Source organism: Typopeltis vanoorti, chromosome 21, assembly GCF_054136105.1.
Source record: "Typopeltis vanoorti isolate ZY-2024b chromosome 21, IOZ_Tvanoo_1.0, whole genome shotgun sequence".
Classification (NCBI taxonomy): domain Eukaryota; kingdom Metazoa; phylum Arthropoda; class Arachnida; order Uropygi; family Thelyphonidae; genus Typopeltis; species Typopeltis vanoorti.
The window spans coordinates 24,110,544-24,128,516 of NC_143569.1; the positions used below are offsets into that span (position 1 = coordinate 24,110,544).

General features: G+C 37.8%; 1 protein-coding gene across 4 annotated transcripts in view; it reads right to left on the bottom strand.

Annotated features, from left to right (window-relative positions):
* Pask (PAS domain containing serine/threonine kinase) overlaps positions 1–17,973 on the bottom strand; it is a 401,386-nt gene that overhangs the window by 51,970 nt on the left and 331,443 nt on the right. For all 4 annotated transcript variants that reach the window (XM_090411081.1, XM_090411082.1, XM_090411083.1 and 1 more), the window contains one exon: positions 16,164–16,298. In XM_090411081.1, the coding sequence (XP_090267207.1) occupies positions 16,164–16,298 (135 nt within the window). The remainder of the gene's footprint in view (positions 1–16,163; positions 16,299–17,973) is intronic.

Genomic DNA, 17,973 nt, shown 5'->3' on the forward strand with positions numbered 1-17,973 from the left:
CTGTGCCCACACATGTTGACCTACGACCAAAAAATGTATCGAGTTGAGCACTGCAAGAACCTCATTAAAACTTCCTGGGTTTCGTTGACCAGTTAAATGCTGCAAATAGTTTGTATGTTATAAAGATAATTCTTTAACAATGTTATCCAAAAATTTCCAAACAGTTGGATGGAAACAATGAAAGAGAGACTGAAGTCCATAGTGCCATCCTTCGATACAATTTGTAGTTCTAGCTATACGGTTGGTAGCAGAGTGTCTATGGTTCCAAGTAGAAATATTGAATAGAGGTTGTCTATAAGTGCCGTTCCTGAGCTGTCGACCTCGAATATATGTACGTTTGAAGTAAAGGAGAACTTGCTCGATTTGTTCATTATATTCGTCTAAATTAGAGAACAGATCAGCAACTTCTAAAATTGTTTCTAACACTTCTTCTTCTGGCAAACGTGCAAGTGATTGTAACATTTTAATGTGTACTGCAAATGACTGATTGGATTCATATAGAGATTTTAGTCCACATTCATTTACTTTACGTATAATACATTGTGATAAGTGGAGAAAGCAGCCACCAATTTCGATGTTTTCAAACACGGTATGGAAAGCATTCATTGCTGCTGTTTCAAAATCAGTCAAAATTTTTCGTGGTAGAGCTTGAGGAAGTTTCTCCAGTAACACGTTCAGCATCTTCATGTATATTTCATCCTTTTTCCCTGGTAGAAGAGCCAGTAGACAAGGAAAAGAGACACCTGAATCATATTGGACATGGATACTGTATAACTGATAATATATTTCTGGGAACTTTAAATGTACCATCTGCTAGCCAAAAATCGTTAACTACAAGTTGATCTAGAAGAGTCTTGTGACCAATTAGTATTATACATTCTGGATCTTCTGCCCTGGAATCATGAATAATCCATTTAGAGTATTTTTCTGGTATTTCAAAGTTTTTGTTATCTGGATTTGACGGAACGTTTCTGATTGTTTTAGCTTTGGATCTATTTAATCACCTCGTCATGGAGCTCTTCTTTGGTAGGCACATTTTTAATCTGTCTGATACAGTCACTAAATTGTTAGCTATAACTGCACGAGCCACTGCGCCTGGATTCGACATTTTTCTTTTCATTTGATTTGCAAGTTGATGAGCTTCAGATTCAAAAGTCCTATTAACATGACAGTGTTCTGAAGACTCACGGATAATCTTGTTGTCTCTGGTATGGAGCAGCAATCGACAATGTAAAGTTCTAAACTTTGCACAACGCCAATAAATAGTTCTGATAGCAGTTTCACGATGACGAACAAACTCGAATCCTTTGTAAATTATAATTTGAACACCTTTATTACTAATGCCATATTCAACATCAGCCATGGATAAATTAAAAATTAATTTAAAAAATTAATTTTTTTAAAAAATCGATTGGTTTTACCTTAGGAAATTATTCCTTGTAAATCTGAGGTAAGTAATAATTAGGGTAGCTAATCACTACATCATTTTGAGTTTCCAACTTAACCATCTTAATAAACTAGATTTATTAAGGGGGGGGGGAGTAGATATACAGTCCTTAGGGAGGCAGTCGAATGTAAGAATGAATATAATATGCCTGAGCAAATAAGGACAACAAATCAGAGTGGAATAGTTAATATAAGGCATCAAGGTAGGGTTGGGGCTAATGAGGGTCTTAAATTCATGTACACTAATGCTAGGAGTATTAGGAACAAGAAGGAAGAGATTTTGGCCATGGTTGGCACTTCCAGACCACAGGTTATTGGTATTAGTGAAACATGGCTGACTGTAGATGATATAGCTAGTGGGATTGAATGTGATGGGTATAGTGTGTTCAGGAATGACAGGGAGAATAAAATGGGGGGGAGGAGTATTGTTGATGATAGCTGATGAGCTGCAGCCAAGGAGAATAGAAGTTGAATTGCAGGATAGAGAAAAAAGCACATTTGAGGCCATTTGGTGTGAGATTGTGGCTAGCAGAACTAAATATACAATTGGGTGCTACTATAGACCAGGTGATGGAAAAGATGGTGGTGACAGTATGCACAAGCAAATAGAAGAAATGAGTGGAAGGAGGGTGATTATTATGGGAGATTTCAACTATGGTCGCATTGATTGGAGTGAGGAGAGGACACACGGGAGGAAGGAATTGGATTTTATGAGGTTATTAAGGGATAACTATCTGCGACAGCAAGTAATGGAAAATACTAGGGGTCAGAGAGTGCTTGACCTAGTAATTACATCTGAGGATTGGGCTGTAACAAATATGACCACATTGCCACCAATTGGTGAGAGTGATCATAGGGTCTTGACTTGGGAGGTGGCTAAAGGTGTAGAATTTTCAATTAAGACACGGTATATGTGGAATTATCGGGCTGGAAAGTATGACAAGCTTAGGAGTTTGATTGGTTCAGTGCCATGGCATGTACAACTGCAAGGACTAGAAGTCGATAGTACATGGGAGGTAGTTAAGAAGTGTTTGCATGAAGCAATGGCTGACTGTATACCTAGAGTCCAAATAATAAATCAAGTAGGAGTTAAATGGATGAATAACACCATTAAGCTTGAGCTGCAAAAAAAGAAACAACTATGGAGGGAATTTAAGGAGAAAGGTGACCGGCAGGCACACGAATAAAGCGCAGGCCAGAAGGGTAACGAGTGGGGTAAGAAAAGCAAAAAAGGATTACGAAAGAACATTGGCCATGCAGGCTAAAGAGAATCTTAAACAGTTTTTTAGATATGTAGCAAGTAAAAGGAAAAATGTACATGGCAGAATGATTTTAAAGAATGCCGATGGTAAGGAGGTAACTGAATCAGTTGATATAGTTGATTTACTGAGTGAGCACTTTACAAGAATATATCATCCAGGTGGTGACATTGCAGAAACGAATGTACCAGTAGATTATACGGGAATTGTGGTGAATGAAGTGGAGGTGAGGAGTCTATTGCATAACCTCAATGTCAATACATCTGTGGGATTGGATGGTATACCAGCTCGTGTTGTATGAGAAGCAGCTAAAGAATTGTCAGTACCCTTGACCATTTTGTTTAATTTGAGTCTCAGGTCTGGGTTAGTCCCGAGGGGGTGGAAAGAGGGGAAAATAGTTCCACTGCATAATTCCAATTAAAATAATTAAATTAAAATAGTTCCACTGCATAATTCCAATTCCAATTAAATTCCTATTTTAATTAGTTCCAGCAGTCTTGGAACTAATTAAAATAGTTTCAAGACTGCTGTTGTAAATTACCGACTGATTAGCATATCAGGAATCATTGTCAAGGTCTTAGAGAAATTAGTCAAGAAAAGAATACAGGATTGGATAGATGAAAATGGGATATTGTATGGGGGACAACATGGTTTTGTGAAGGGTAGATCATGCCTCAGTAACTTGCTCACGTTTTATAACACAGTGACGGCTGAACTGGATAGGGGTAATGGGTTTACAGTGATACTACTGGATTTCCAAGGCCTTTGACAGGATACCACATGGAACTCTAATCAGTAAACTGGAGCAGATGGGAATAGATATAGGGTTGGTGAGATGGATAGGAGGGTGGTTGAAGGAGAGGTACCAGAGAGTGGTTTATTCAAGAGTAGAGTCTAAAAGACGGCTCGTGACTACTGGAGTGCCACAGGGCTCTGTTCTTGGACCACTGCTTTTCAATTTGTTTATCAATGATATTGGAAAGGAATTGAGAGGAAGTGTTCACTTGTTTGCTGATGATGCAAAGTTGGGTAGAACAATTATGAGTGCACAGGAAGTCAAATTTTTACAGGATGATTTGGATAGTTTGGAGGACTGGGCTAGGAAAAATGGATGTCAATTTAATGTGGCAAAGTGTAAGGTTATGCACTTTGGGGTGAAAAGAATAGCAGCAGTATATCGCATTGGTGGAACCGTACTCCAGGAGATTGATGAGGCCAGGGATTTGGGAGTGTTGGTGGATAGGGAGTTGAAGTTTAGGGGGCACATTGCAAAAGTGACTAAAACAGCTCACTAAATCACTTGGCTTCTGAAAAATACTTTAACATGCAGAGACAAACAAGTTGTTGTTCCTCTGTATCGAGCCTTGATAAGAGCCCATCTCGACTACTGTGCCCAGTTATGGGCACAAGGGTTTCTTCTTGATGGGGAGGAAGTGGAGAGGATCCAGAGACGAGTGACCAAGATGACAGCAGGTCTGTGGAATGAACCTTATGAGAATAGGTTGAAGATTTGTGGATTGCAGAAATTGGACAATAGGCGAAGGAGGGGTGATATGATTGAGACATTCAAATTACTGAAGGGTTTCTATAAGATTGATCCAGAAGATATTTTTGAAAATATGACTGGTGGTGGGAGGACTAGGGGCCATGAATGGAAGCTGGGCAAGAGCGTGGTTGACAAGGGTGTTAGAGCTAGGTTTTTTATTTGGAGAGTAGTGAATGAGTGGAATAAGCTTCCAGAGTCTGTTGTGGGTGCTACGACCGTGAATGAGTTCAAGGCAAGGTATGATAGATACTGTGTGAATGTCGAATAGATGTTCTTGACATGATGTTAGGGCCTCCCTCTATGAGTCTGTCGACTCCTTGGAGTTGCCCGGAACAATAATAATAATAATAATAATCTCCCCTAATCCCCTTGCCCAAATCTGCACTAGTGATTTACCCCTTGCTGGTTATAAATTTTGTACAATTTTGGGTAAATTTTATTTTGTTTAATTTCTTACTTGTATATTTTATCCTTTTAATTTTTTTCTTAGTGTATTTTTTATCTATGTGTAATTTTTTCTTTGTTTTTTTTTCTTCCCTGTGTAATTTCTTAATTTCGTAATTACTTGTGTAAATATTTTTGTATTTTTCCTTTTAATTTTTTTCTTAGTGTATTTTTATCTATGTGTAATTTTTTGTTTAATTTCTTAATTTCTTACTTGCATATTTTTCTTTTTATTTTTTTTCTTAGTGTATTTTTATCTATGTGTAATTTTTTCTTTGCGTAATTTCTTCCTCGTATAATTTTTGCAGTGCAATTTTATCCCGTGTAATTTTTTCCTGCGTAATTTTATCCTGACACGCTTACAACTGAGTTTACATCAACACACCTTTCTATACCTTTTTCATTCTAGCAGTCAACTTACAACTTAAATAAAAGCTTTGTGCTCTTTTGTGTAATGACGTTACACCATAAAAGTGTAGGCTTTAGAACAGTTTTTCTGTTGGCACCTTATCACGTCTCTTCAAAATATGAAGTGTCACTATTTGCCTTAAGTATAAATCTAATCATGACCCCTACATAAATTTCCTGGAACAGTTGTTGAGGTAATTCCTCTAATTTTCACACTGCACTATTTCTTTTTAAGATGGATATTACAAGATCTCTACTTATCTGAATTTGTCCCAATCACCAGACTTTCATAATTATGTAGTATGGCTACTGTCCAACTTGTATATCTCCATATTTGAGCAATTCTAGTCTAGTATCATCTACTTCAAAAGGTTTTCCACATTCCTGGTATGTGATGGATAAGAGTACATAAGTATTGTTATGTACTGTTAACTGCATTCTTCTTGAATATTTTCTACTACTGTTCAGTCAATGCACTTTGATATTTTAAAAATAACTGGTGATATTAGAACATTTTTATCAGTTTACTCTTTTAAGAGTCTGCTTAAGTAGTTACAGGAAAAGTGGTTATTTATACTGTATACATTATATATACATTACTTCATACTTCTTTCACTATGCATTATTCCCGCTTCCTATGCAGGGTCCGCATGTTACTTAAATGCGACTACTTGTTAGTACCACTCCCAAGCGACCTGTCATCTAGTCTGCCGCTGGGAGGATATATTCTGGACTGTAGAGGCATATGTTCATGGGGCCGGTTTGCGGGATGAAAAACGCCAGATAAAATGGCGGGAAAAACCCTACTGCCCGCGCCCAAGACCAGCTAACTTCACTATGCCTGAGGAAGATCCTCAAGTTCCTCACGTCTTCGATGGGAATCGAACCTGGGACACTCCTATCCCATGCATAATGTTTGCGAAGCGCAAAGCCACTAAGCTAACCGCACGGACATATACATTACTTCGTACGTTATTCATTATTTATACTTATACATTATGATGGAAGTGCATATCAGAACAATGGCTGGCAAATTTAACATGTGGTATTTTGTTCACTGCAGTGTGTGTGTGTGTGTGTGTGAGAGAGAGAGAGAGATATTCATTGTGAAGTTGAAAGATTTGTGAAAGGTCTGTAGGAACTGTGAGAGCCAAAGTGTGTGTGTGGAGAATAAGAAATATGAGCAGATTTGTCAATCAGCAGAGTGCTAATTAACAAAATGCAGGAAAATGAACGTGAGAATATCCATGAGACTGCAGACGAAAAGACAGAGGAAGAAATGTATGCTGTTTCCCCAGCATACAATTAATAGCATGAGAAACAATGGAAGATGAGGAAAACAATGAGGTAGAAATAAGAAAGATAGCATGCTTATGTGGAGTCCATCACAAGATAGAATGTAAGCATGCCATTTTTTCAGGTGAAATGCACAAGAGACTAGTTGCAGAAATGAACAGTGAACAGAATGATAAGCAAAAGAAGGCAGAAGTGCAAGGAAAGAGAAAGCTCAGTGGGAGGAGAGAGAGAATTTTGCATAGGAATTTGATAAGGGTAACGAGTGAGGAGAGAGCATGATGAAATCATGTTTCTCCAGAGCAAAGATTGTGGGTTTAAGTAAGTCTATTAGGATGCAAGAGGGTAATGAAAAATATTATTATTTTGGCAGATATGAATGATCTGGCAAGTAAAAAGTGCCATGCAAAAAAAAGAAGATATGAAAAAGCTGCTGATACAAACAAATAAGAAGAGCAAGAGAGTAAAGACAATATGAACAAATAGTCAATGAGCAAGTTGTGCAAGAAGTAGGGTGTACAGTTTGTGGGTGTATGGGGCAAGTTTGATGGATGCAAGGACTTAGATAAGGCTGATGGTTTATATGAGTGGATTTGGGATTAGGTATCCAAAGAAAGTGTAGTTCAGTACGACATTCAAAATACAGTCAGGAAAATTAGTTTTTTTTTTTTTTTAAAGAGGGCAAGAGGACACTTAAGGAAGTATTTGAAGAATGAGCAATTATGTTAAATGTAGCCTCTCCAGTTCTGAAATTGAGTGGAATAGTCAGCAAATGACATAAGGAGGGTTGCGAGTTAAAAGGGATAATTGCAGTTTATGTATATTAATGCCAGAAGCATTCAGAATAAAAGAAAGGAGTTTTTTGGCACTGGTTAGTTCAGCATGGTTCAAAGTTACTGATGAGACTTGGTTAAGAGGTTAATAGGGTCATAGGCAGGGGTCAAAAAATTTTGTGGTTGCTTACTAGACAGTCAAATATCTCACTTGGCACGATGAACTTCTGATGAACAAAAATGTAATGATTTTTTAAGTTCACGTGTTTAATTCCAGACCTGGTCAATTTACAAGTTTTTGTTAATGTTATGGCTAATTTTTATCCTGTGTAACTATCAATAAGCCTCCATAGCTCAGTTGGTTTAGACAAGCCCTTTGATTAGAAAGACCCAGATTCACATCCTGTCTATGATGTGAGAAATTTTATCACGTGTTTTCAATCAAATGGTGAGTTAGCTGGTCAAATGGAGGTGGAGGGTTTTTTTTTTTTCCCCTCAAAGCAAACAAACTAGTCAGAACACACACAATATATATACAGACATAAGACACTATGGGATGAATCGCCCCATTTTGTCAGATTTGTTTGTTTGTTTTACCATGCAGGCAGCCAAAAACATTTGTTTTTGGCTGCCTGCATGGTAAAGTGTGGATCTACGTGTAAGTGTAAATAAGGAAGGAACTACTAATGTTGAAACAAATATATTAACTACTTAGCATGAGTATGTTTATCACTTTGGGAAGAAAGAATTCATTACTTTTCAAAGTGATACATGACCATTAATTATTATTATTTTAAATTAACGATACTATTTTTTGCTACATTTTCACATCTAATATTGTTTTGAATAACTTATGGTAAAAATGTAAATAATTTCTTCTCTGTCATTATAAACAAACCTTAAAAACATCTGGTACCATAACTCTCAGTAAATTAAAACTTAGTTCTATTCACATAACTACAATGATGCATTTCCGTAATAAATTTAGTTGAATCCTTTATCCAAGTGTAAGCAAACAAAGTTTGCGCCAGAAGTATCTTCAGGACTGAGGCAACTCGTGGTAAAGGTGGACCAAGCTCTCATCACTTGTCTTAGTACCTCCCATAATGCAAAGCACATCTCCTTGTGGACATATATAATGCTATACATTAAGGGAAGGACCACTACCCAGACAGGTTTCGACCTTTATTGAGGTCTCGTCAGTGGGAGCCAGACCCAGAGGTGGTGATACTAAGGTAGAAGTAATGGAGAAGTCATATTTACCTATACAAGTTGCCAAAAGGTGTTTCACCTTATTATTAAATTACTCTGGATAAGAGAAAGATGTTGAAGTTTTTTCCCACTTGGTTAGACTATAATAAATTTAGTTTAATCCTTTATCCAAGTGTAAGCAAACAAAGATTGCACTGAAAGATGCATTTCCGAATTCTGAGCGGCACCTTAACAGTGTCTGATGGAGGGCCAGTGATGTCATGTAATACAGCAGCCAGTATAAAGAAATATTTTGGAAAAGTAACTGCTTCTTTCTCAACATTCCCAAGTTTGAGTAGCTACTATTAATGGTCAAATTTTGCATATTTCATCGCTTGGTAAGTAAAAGGCTAATTACTGCAGTTCCCTCTATATCTATTATAGGTTGCCATGAGGCAAATAACTGATTACCTTGCAATATGACTGAATGCTTTCTAAAGATAAAATGATGTGCACATATCCTATTCTCTCACTAGTCATAATGGAATATGACTAGTGAGAGACCCGTCATTTGTCACTTTTTGTATGGATGTCATGTCCAAGATCTTCTTTCACAGCACATCCACCTAACCATGAACAAACTAATGATGAACCTCACAAACAATGACAGTGACAATGCAATGAAAAGGACTTCCCCTCATAAAGGAATCCCACCCCCAAAAAATACACAACGAAACCAAACACTTTATACAAATCATGCCAGAACCTTTACATTAAAACTCACTTTCACATCCACTTCACTAACATATGTGGAAATGACATTCACCATTGCTTACAGTTATCCAAAGACTAGCCAGACCTCCTACTCTTGACAGAAATCCAATAGCATCCACGTCTACTACTGTCCACCTCCAAATGTCCAAATTATCCACTATACAATTCAAAGACAATGCATGTCAGAGAGAGAGAGAGGCTAATTCAGAATCCCCTGATTTTAACCTCCTCTGGCTCAAGGTTTCCTGTCCCATCTAGTAATACTTATCTGCTACATTTACCATTCTCCAAACTTGAATAACAACTCAGACCCCTTTACATTCCTCTCCATGAAATTCAACCATTTATAACATTCATAATCCCAACTGACTCCCCTTTTTCAAGACCACCAACTAAGATGGATGAGAAGCAGAAATCTTTGCCATCATAAGAAAGTTGTTAGGAGTTTGTGTAAGTAGATAATGATTATCACAAATCACTCTTACTTACATGAATTCCTAAAAAAAAAAAACTTTCTTCATTCACAAAATACTTTGGATCTCTTTTTAACCAGTTCTCTCTCCAAATACTCTGTAGAGGCCACCTCTCCTCTTGGCAGATCATACCACAACCTTGTGCAAGTCTCCTCTCTCACAGAACCCCCTTTCTCAAGCTACTCCTGATCTTGCATCCCTAGCACTTCATCCCTGATCTTGCATCCCTAGCACCAAATGAGCAGAAATTCTACTCATCCCTTCCATAGTCAGACTATTGCTTCAGCTCACATGACCTAAACACCAACTCTGAACAAGTCACAGACATTATCCTCACTGGCATGAAGGCCATTATTTATCTCTCCCATTCCACTTAGAATCCTCATCTGTTTTCCAAGCCCTGGTTCCACTCTGACAGAAAGTGTATCAGTGGTTGAAGAGAAAAATTCAGCTTACCATAGAATTCCAGCTTTATACTAAAGCACAACAAATGCAAAGCAGGAGATTCAAATCAGAGATTCTATAAAGGCCAACAGCAGAAAATGTGCCTTGTGTCCAAATGGAAGCCATGCCTTCTGGTCCCTTGCTAAGGCCATTGGATGGAACCCTCTGCTCACATGCACTTCCACCTCTTTCTCACTCCGATAGTACCACTGTTAGTTCACCCAAAGATAAAGCTGATCCTCTAGCACCACTCTTTACTTCAAACTCCTACGTTGATGACCAAAGGAAATCACAATTTACCATACAAGAATCCAAGCACCATATGCCTTCTGTAGTTTTTCAACAAAAGAGACATTAGAAAATTACTGAATAACTCGCACACTAAAAAGTCTACTCCATTTATTCTTAAATTATGTACTCCAGAGCTAACGTCCATCCTGTGTCATCTCTACAATCTATTATACACACAGCAGGTATTTATCCCAATGAAGAAATCTCATATCCAGCCTATTCGAAAAAAGGGAGAAAGAAAGAACTCTGCCATCAAACTACAGACCAATTGCCATCACCTCAGCCCTCTCCAAAATAATGGAGAAAGTCATCAATAGCCAACTTCTCCACTACCTAGAAGCTCATCAATTAATCTGTGACCACCAGTATGGATTCCACCATTCAAAATCCACTGCTGACCTCTTAGCTCGCATCACCCACCGCTGAACCTGTGCAATGAAAAGGTTCAGCAAAACTTGTGCTTTCGCTCTTGACATTTCCGGAGTTTTTGATCGTGTCTGGCACCCAGGCCTGCTAAATAAACTGTCATCCTATGGTCTACCCACCACCCTCTGTAATTGAGTTGCTAGCTTCCTCTCTTCAAGGTTTTCCACCAATGCAGGAGCACCTCAGGGCTCTGTTCTATCACCTATCCTTTTTCTCATTCACATAAACGACCTACTTTCAATCACCACTAATCCTATCCATGGTTTTGCTTGCACACAATAGTACTCTCCATTCATCCTACTCATTTGATAAACCATGCAGTGCACAAATATCCTAAGCATCAAGATCATCTACAACTAGTGCCTTAAACACAGATCTACACTATCCTTCAATAGGGTGAGGACAACATGCTCAATGCTATCAAAACACAGTCTTGCCTCTTCTCTCGCAAAAGAAATCTCAACTCGCATTCCATTACCCTTAGCAATACACAAATCACCAGACAAGACCAGATCACTCTCTCTGCTTGGACTAACATTCACCTCCAGCCTCTCTTGGTATAAACACATCTCAACAATAGCATCAACATTCCAAAAAATTAGGAATTCTCTTTCATTCAAGATGCTATTTTACACCTAACCAACTCTTAACAATATACAGATCCCAAATTTGCCAAAAATTCTTGATGATGTCTATAGGAGAGCAATTCGACTCATAGATGATCCCTCTCTTACAAATTTCCTTCAATCTCTACAATTATTCTTCAATGGTCATTCCTCTACTTTCTGTTGCACCTGTTAATACAAGAGCAGCAACTGCCGAGCACCCCTTTACTGTGCAACTGCAAACATACTGAAACTGCTTTTCTTCTTCCTCTTTCATTCCATCTACCTCAGTCTTCTGAAACAGCCTATTGTATTTCCAAACAGATACAAGCTGCTATTCTTAAAAAAAATTTCAATAAACTTCTGACTCCTCACCTGCACCCCAGATATGGCACTGATTATATCCATTGATCTCTCATGGGATCAACGTATATATGTAAATATGACAAAACAGAATTGGCATTATGTAAGTAAAACTGATGATTAAACAAATACTGCTCTAATTTTTTTTTTTACTCATCACCTAAAAATTTTCATTCATCATAGATGAGCAGATGGGTGCATTTTTCAAGCACTGGTCACAAGGAATATGGTATTTTCAGAAGTCACAGAGGAAACAGGATAGAGGAAGGTGTTTTTCGTTAATGACAGCAGAAGAGCTGAAGCCTAAAAAAGTGGGAATTTAGCAGGGAAACTAATTTTTAAAGTCAGTTTAAAAGGCCAGTGCATTTAAGACCATCTGGCATAAGATAGAGCAGACGAGTGTATTTGGCTGCTGCTGTTATAGGTCAGGGGCTACAAGGTATAATGTGAACAGCATGCATCAGCAAAATTACCAAAATGAGGTGAGTAATTATTATGGGGACATAGTAATAAAAATGAAATGAAATTTATATAGCTACTAAGAGATAATTACCAGAGACAGCATGTAATGGAAAGGAGTCAGGGTTCAAGAACGCAGGATCAGAAAACTTGCTAATAACCACCATAGCCATAATGCCTCTACATGCAGGGAGTGATCATGCAGTCAACCAGGCCAGCTTAATAATGCAACTCATCCATCTTACTGCTATGTGACATGTCATCCTGATCCTGGGTACGGTTTGATATTGCTTTCTTCAAGCACTCTTTAATCATCTTCCATGCACCACTAACATCTCTCTCCCCCTCCGGATTCTCATTTCATAGTGCTCAAAGTTGGTTCCTCGGCCTGTAACACTAAAGGAATAGATGAATAGAAGGAGTTCTGGATATTGCAAAACCTTAATGCATTCATCCCATCTAACCCACACAGCTATGGGGTTAAATGGTACAACGGCCACTGAATTACATTATAAGCATGCACATAGGAAGTGGCAGCACCTCTGATCAAGCTGCTTGTCTTAGGCTCTGGTAAGTAGTAGAAAGGAATCGAGATTAAAAAAAAAATAAAATTTACTGCTCCAAGACAAACGTAGCAAATTACAGACCAATCAGCATCTCAAGAATGATGGTTACATTTGGAAGCTAGAGGTAAGAAGTTGGTAACATGCAGAATTCAGGAATGGCCAAACAAGAATATGGTACTTTATGGGTCAGCATAATTTTATGATGGTAAATCCTGCCTCAATAATTTATTTACTAATAAAGTGACAATTAAGTTACATAATGGAAATGGGTACACAATAACATTTGACAGAATACTATATGAAACTGTTATATGAATTAAAGCAAATACAGATGGATATGAAGCTGGTGATATAGATAAGAGGGTGGCAGATAGACTGACATTGGAGAATACTATATGGGGAAATAAATGAATGAGAAGGCAAGCAACTAGTGTGTACCACAGGGGCCTGCACATGCTGCTGCTGCAACATAATTTGTACATTGACATAAGAAGTGATTTAACAAGAAATATTCAATTGTTTGTTGATGATGTAAAATTATGTAGAGCAATATTTAATGATGGTATAGAGATTCTGTCTGGCAAAGAAATATCCAGTTGTTCTCTCTCTATAGAAAACTTGTTGAAGACCACAAAGACAGTTTGTTGCATTGGATAATTTATCTATAATGCAGCATTTCCCAAACTTCACATACCTGAAGAGTGATTTTTTCAGTAGAATTTTTTGCAGCCTGCCACATAATGTATGTAGTTTGCTGAATTAAGTGAGATTTGTAATACCAATAAAAAAATATCTGACATTTTGCTAATACATGATATTTGTTAGGCAACAGATTAAGTGTGCATTTTCTGTGTAAGTGAGTATAGTATTTCATGACTTATTTTTCACGGTATTAACAACACCACAAACACTTTTATCAACAAGGATGTTTTATTAACGCTAATATTTCGCTGATTTTCAACTCAGCATCATCAGAGCACAACACACATGTAAACACGACAGTGAGTGAGTGAAACAATATAATTGCAAAAGACAAAAGATCTAAAGTCTTATTTTTGGCGCCCTCTAACGAAAAAAAAAAAAAACACGCAGCAGTTATCCAGGAGTTTTTCTTAGGATAACCGTCTCCCAAATTTTTGGCAAATTAATGCAACCATATTTGTTAAGGTTGGGAGAATTCTTCAAAGCCATTGCTGACTCAAAAAATAATCTTTCAGATCTATAACGACTCCTAAATAGCCACATTCGTTTTCCTCCATCTAATCCTGTGTGAAGGAGTGTCCAAAGCGTGGTCTGCCAGTCCCGACTTGCCATAGTAATAGTAGCGAATGTATCTTTCATGTTCTTCCAGGCAGATGTTCACTGATCTTCCTGTTTGCCCATAATAGGCCAAGTCACAGTCACATGGAACTTCATACACTCCTGGGTGTGCTAAAGGGTGAAGTTTATCCTTTGGTGAGCGGATCAGAATTGCCAGCTTGATATGAGGCTTGAAGGTGGTGCGAAGGCCATGTTTCAACAATACTTTGGCTATCTTTTCCGATGTACCTCTGATATAGGGAATAGAAATGGTCATGTTGTATTCTTGTGTTTTAGGGGGGGGGGGGGGGGGGCAGAGTAATGGGCCTATGTAGTATTTTTTTCTATTTTGTAGGGATTGTAGCCGTTGGCTAAGAACGTATGGCGCAGGTACTGGAGTTCAGCGATCAGAGCTGTATCGTTAGAACAAATGGCTCTGGCTCTGTGTGTAAGTGTTTTTAAATTGCCGTACTGTTGGACTGGATGATGATGTGATTGTTTATGTAGGTATCTTCCTGTGTGTGTAGGCTTCCTGTAAATAGAAAAAGATAGTGATCCATCTGAAAGGCGGGTGACTAATGTGTCAAGAAATGGTAAACAGTTATTTGATTCTTTTTCTACTGTGAAGTGAATTTTGGGGTGTTGGCTGTTTAGGTAGGTGACAAAAGCATCCAAAGTGTCTTGTCCATTGGCCAGATGGCAAACACATCATCTACATAGCGCAACCACACTAGTGGCTTGTATGTAGCTGTGGTAAGTACTTTGTTTTCAAAGTGTTCCATGTAAAAATTTGCTAACGGGGGGGGAGAGGGGGGAACCCATAGCAGTACTATTAATCTGTTTGTAGAATTCCCCCCCCCCCATGTAAAGTAACCTACATTCATGGCAAATTGAAATAATTCAAAAATATCTGGGGGAAATTTAGACTTGATTAAATCAAGAGCGTCTATAAGTGGTACATTGGTAAATAGGGAGGTGACATCGAAACTAACCATTATGTCTGAATTTTTTAGGATTAGATTTTTAACCAGTGTTTTGAAATGGATTGAATTTTTTTACAAAAGTAGAGGAGTTGCCAGTAAGAGGGGCAAGCGACTTAGCTAAATACCGAGCCAGTTTATATGTGGGACTATCTATGCTATCAACTATTGGGCGTAGGGGAACATTAGTTTTGTGGATTTTTGGTAATCCATAAATACGGGGTGTTTTAACATGAATTGGTTTTATTTTCCTGATGATTTCTTTGGGCCATGATGTCACTTTTTTTTAGTAATTTTCGGACTTTTTTCTTTTGCGACATTGTAGGGTCTCGATGTATAATTTGATACGTGGAACTGTCACATATGAGATCTTGCATTTTTTTGTTATACTCTTCTTTATTCATGATAACTGTTGCATTTCCTTTATTGGCTTTTGTAATAATAATATTTTTATTATTGTATAACTTTTTTAGGGCAGTTATTTGCTTATGTGGTATATTACTTTTTGGAGGCTTAGCTTTGTTTATAATACTTGCTATGTCTAGTCGCACATTATTGGCCATTGCTGGCGGAAGATCGTGGATACCCCGTTCTACTTTCATCATAATTTCGAGTTTAGGAATTTGTTTGGGCGCGACGGCTAACGGGGGGGGGGGGGGGGGGGAAACCCATACAGCTGAGTTGAAAATCAGCGAAATATTAGCGTTAATAAAACATCCTTGTTGATAAAAGTGTTTGTGGTGTTGTTAATACCGTGAAAAATAAGTCATGAATAACCATCAACGCCTAAACTTATCTGTTAGAGTATAGTATTTGTTATTAATTTGGAATAAAAAATAGTTATATATTTTCAATCATTAATTTTATTGTTCATAGCTTTACTTTGTAACAGCTCATATTAACACATTTGAATTTTTACAATTCCAGCAAAGCAGCTATTACAGGGCCATTACCATGTTATAGACCAAACTCTGGGAAAAGTTGCTATAACGAATTACACTTAGCACAGCATTTTATCTCATGGGACTTATGTAGTCTGTTATAGTGAGGTCAACTAAATATCTTTTATTTTCTAAATGACAATTACTCTCTAATTTTTTTAAGATATCTCAAATTAACTTACCTGTCTAAAAATGTAACTTGCCAAAGGTTCATCAAGGTTAGGGCAGCGGTCAATAAATTCAAATAAATCCATGCCAGCGCCGTGTTTTTCCATGACCATTTGGAAATAATTTTCATTTTCAAAGACATCTAAAACCTGAAAATAACAGATTTCCTTTAGAAAAGTGTGTAAAAAAATAAGGTATTTCATTTTTAACAGAATATGAAAGCAGAAAAGGATATAAAAGGATTGCTGGAAGAAACATGAAAGAATAAAGAGTGAAAATCAATGTGGCAGTACTGAGTTATGAAGGAGGGCTAAGATAGTATATGATTCAATGCACAGTCTGTGCAGTAGAAATAGGTGTGGAGTAAATTTTATTGCTGATTTGGCACTGGGAGATTTGAGAAACCGTTCGAGATGAGAGAAAATGCCGACAGACAGATACAAGAGATGACCATGGGAAGAATGGTGAGAATCTGTAAAAATGATACTGACATGGATGTCAATGAGCATGGTTATGAAGAGAGTGGAGGGATGAAGTTGTACACTTTAGGTTTAGACTTTTTGTGCACGCATGTATGTGAGGAGAGAGGGGGGATGGGAAAGAGAATGCCGAAAGCTTTTCCACTTAGTTATACTATAAATTAAAGATGTCAAGAAATTATATTCTTGGTTTAATCCTTTTTCCAAGTGTAAGTGAACAGAGTTTGTACATGAAGTAATTTCACATCACTTGCTTTAGTATCTCATAGAGCAAAGCACACATCCTTACGGATATATTATTATTACGTGACACCTGCAGGGTGTCCAAAGGCTCATCGAGGGAGGGCACCTACTCTACAACTCTCCCTCTCCACCACTTAATCCACCAACTAGAATGAACCACAGCTACCACCATCATCATCATCTACCTCAACGCTATCTACTGCCCACCACCACTAGTATTTTCACAGACAATTACAAATGTCCATGGCGGGATTCAAACCTGCAGCCTTTTGGCTGGAGAGTAGATATGCTAATCACTCAGCCAACCAAGCCAGCTATTAGCTTCTCATAATGCATAGCATTATGGGAAGGGTCACTCCCCAGATCAGTTTCAACCTTAATTGAGGTGAAAAGGTAAAGGTTGCTCATCATAGGCCTAGAGTAGTTAGTAAAGGGGTGCAAAAGAGCCTGTTGGTATTAGGAGAAAGAAAGACATAGATAGCATGAGAGATAGAGAAAAGGCCTCGGCTCTTTTATATCATCATATAGCAAAAGGTCATCAGTTTTCCTTTTTCAAAAATATCATATAGATGAACAACCAAAAGACCAATTGAAACTAAAGCACAAAGATGACTGATACCCAGGTGGTTAACCCCATTCTGGGTTAACTGCCTTAACACATTAACTAGGAGGCGGGTAGTTGAATTGGCATAGGCTCCTTTGATAATGGAGCTGCTTTTTCATGTTAACTAAGCAGATTAGATCAAATTCCACTGCTCGACCTGGTACTCCATACACCTGTGTGCTTTTAATTATGCATCTCATTCCCACTTTGAGCTTGTTATTGATAATGCAGAAAAATATCTTGTAATCAGTATTAGATAGAGAAATAGGTCTCCAGCTGCTGATTAAGGTGTGATCTCTATTAGGTTTAGAAATGAGGATAGTATGGCTTGCTAAAATTCACTTGGTGCGTGTCCTGATGAGAGAAAGGAATTAATAGTGTAAGTAGAATGGGAAGTATAAAATCCTATGCTTCGCAATAAAGTTCTATCCCTAAACCATCGGATCATGGGGATTTTCTTGTCTGGCATTCTTTATAGGCTGTGGTAACTTCAGATGC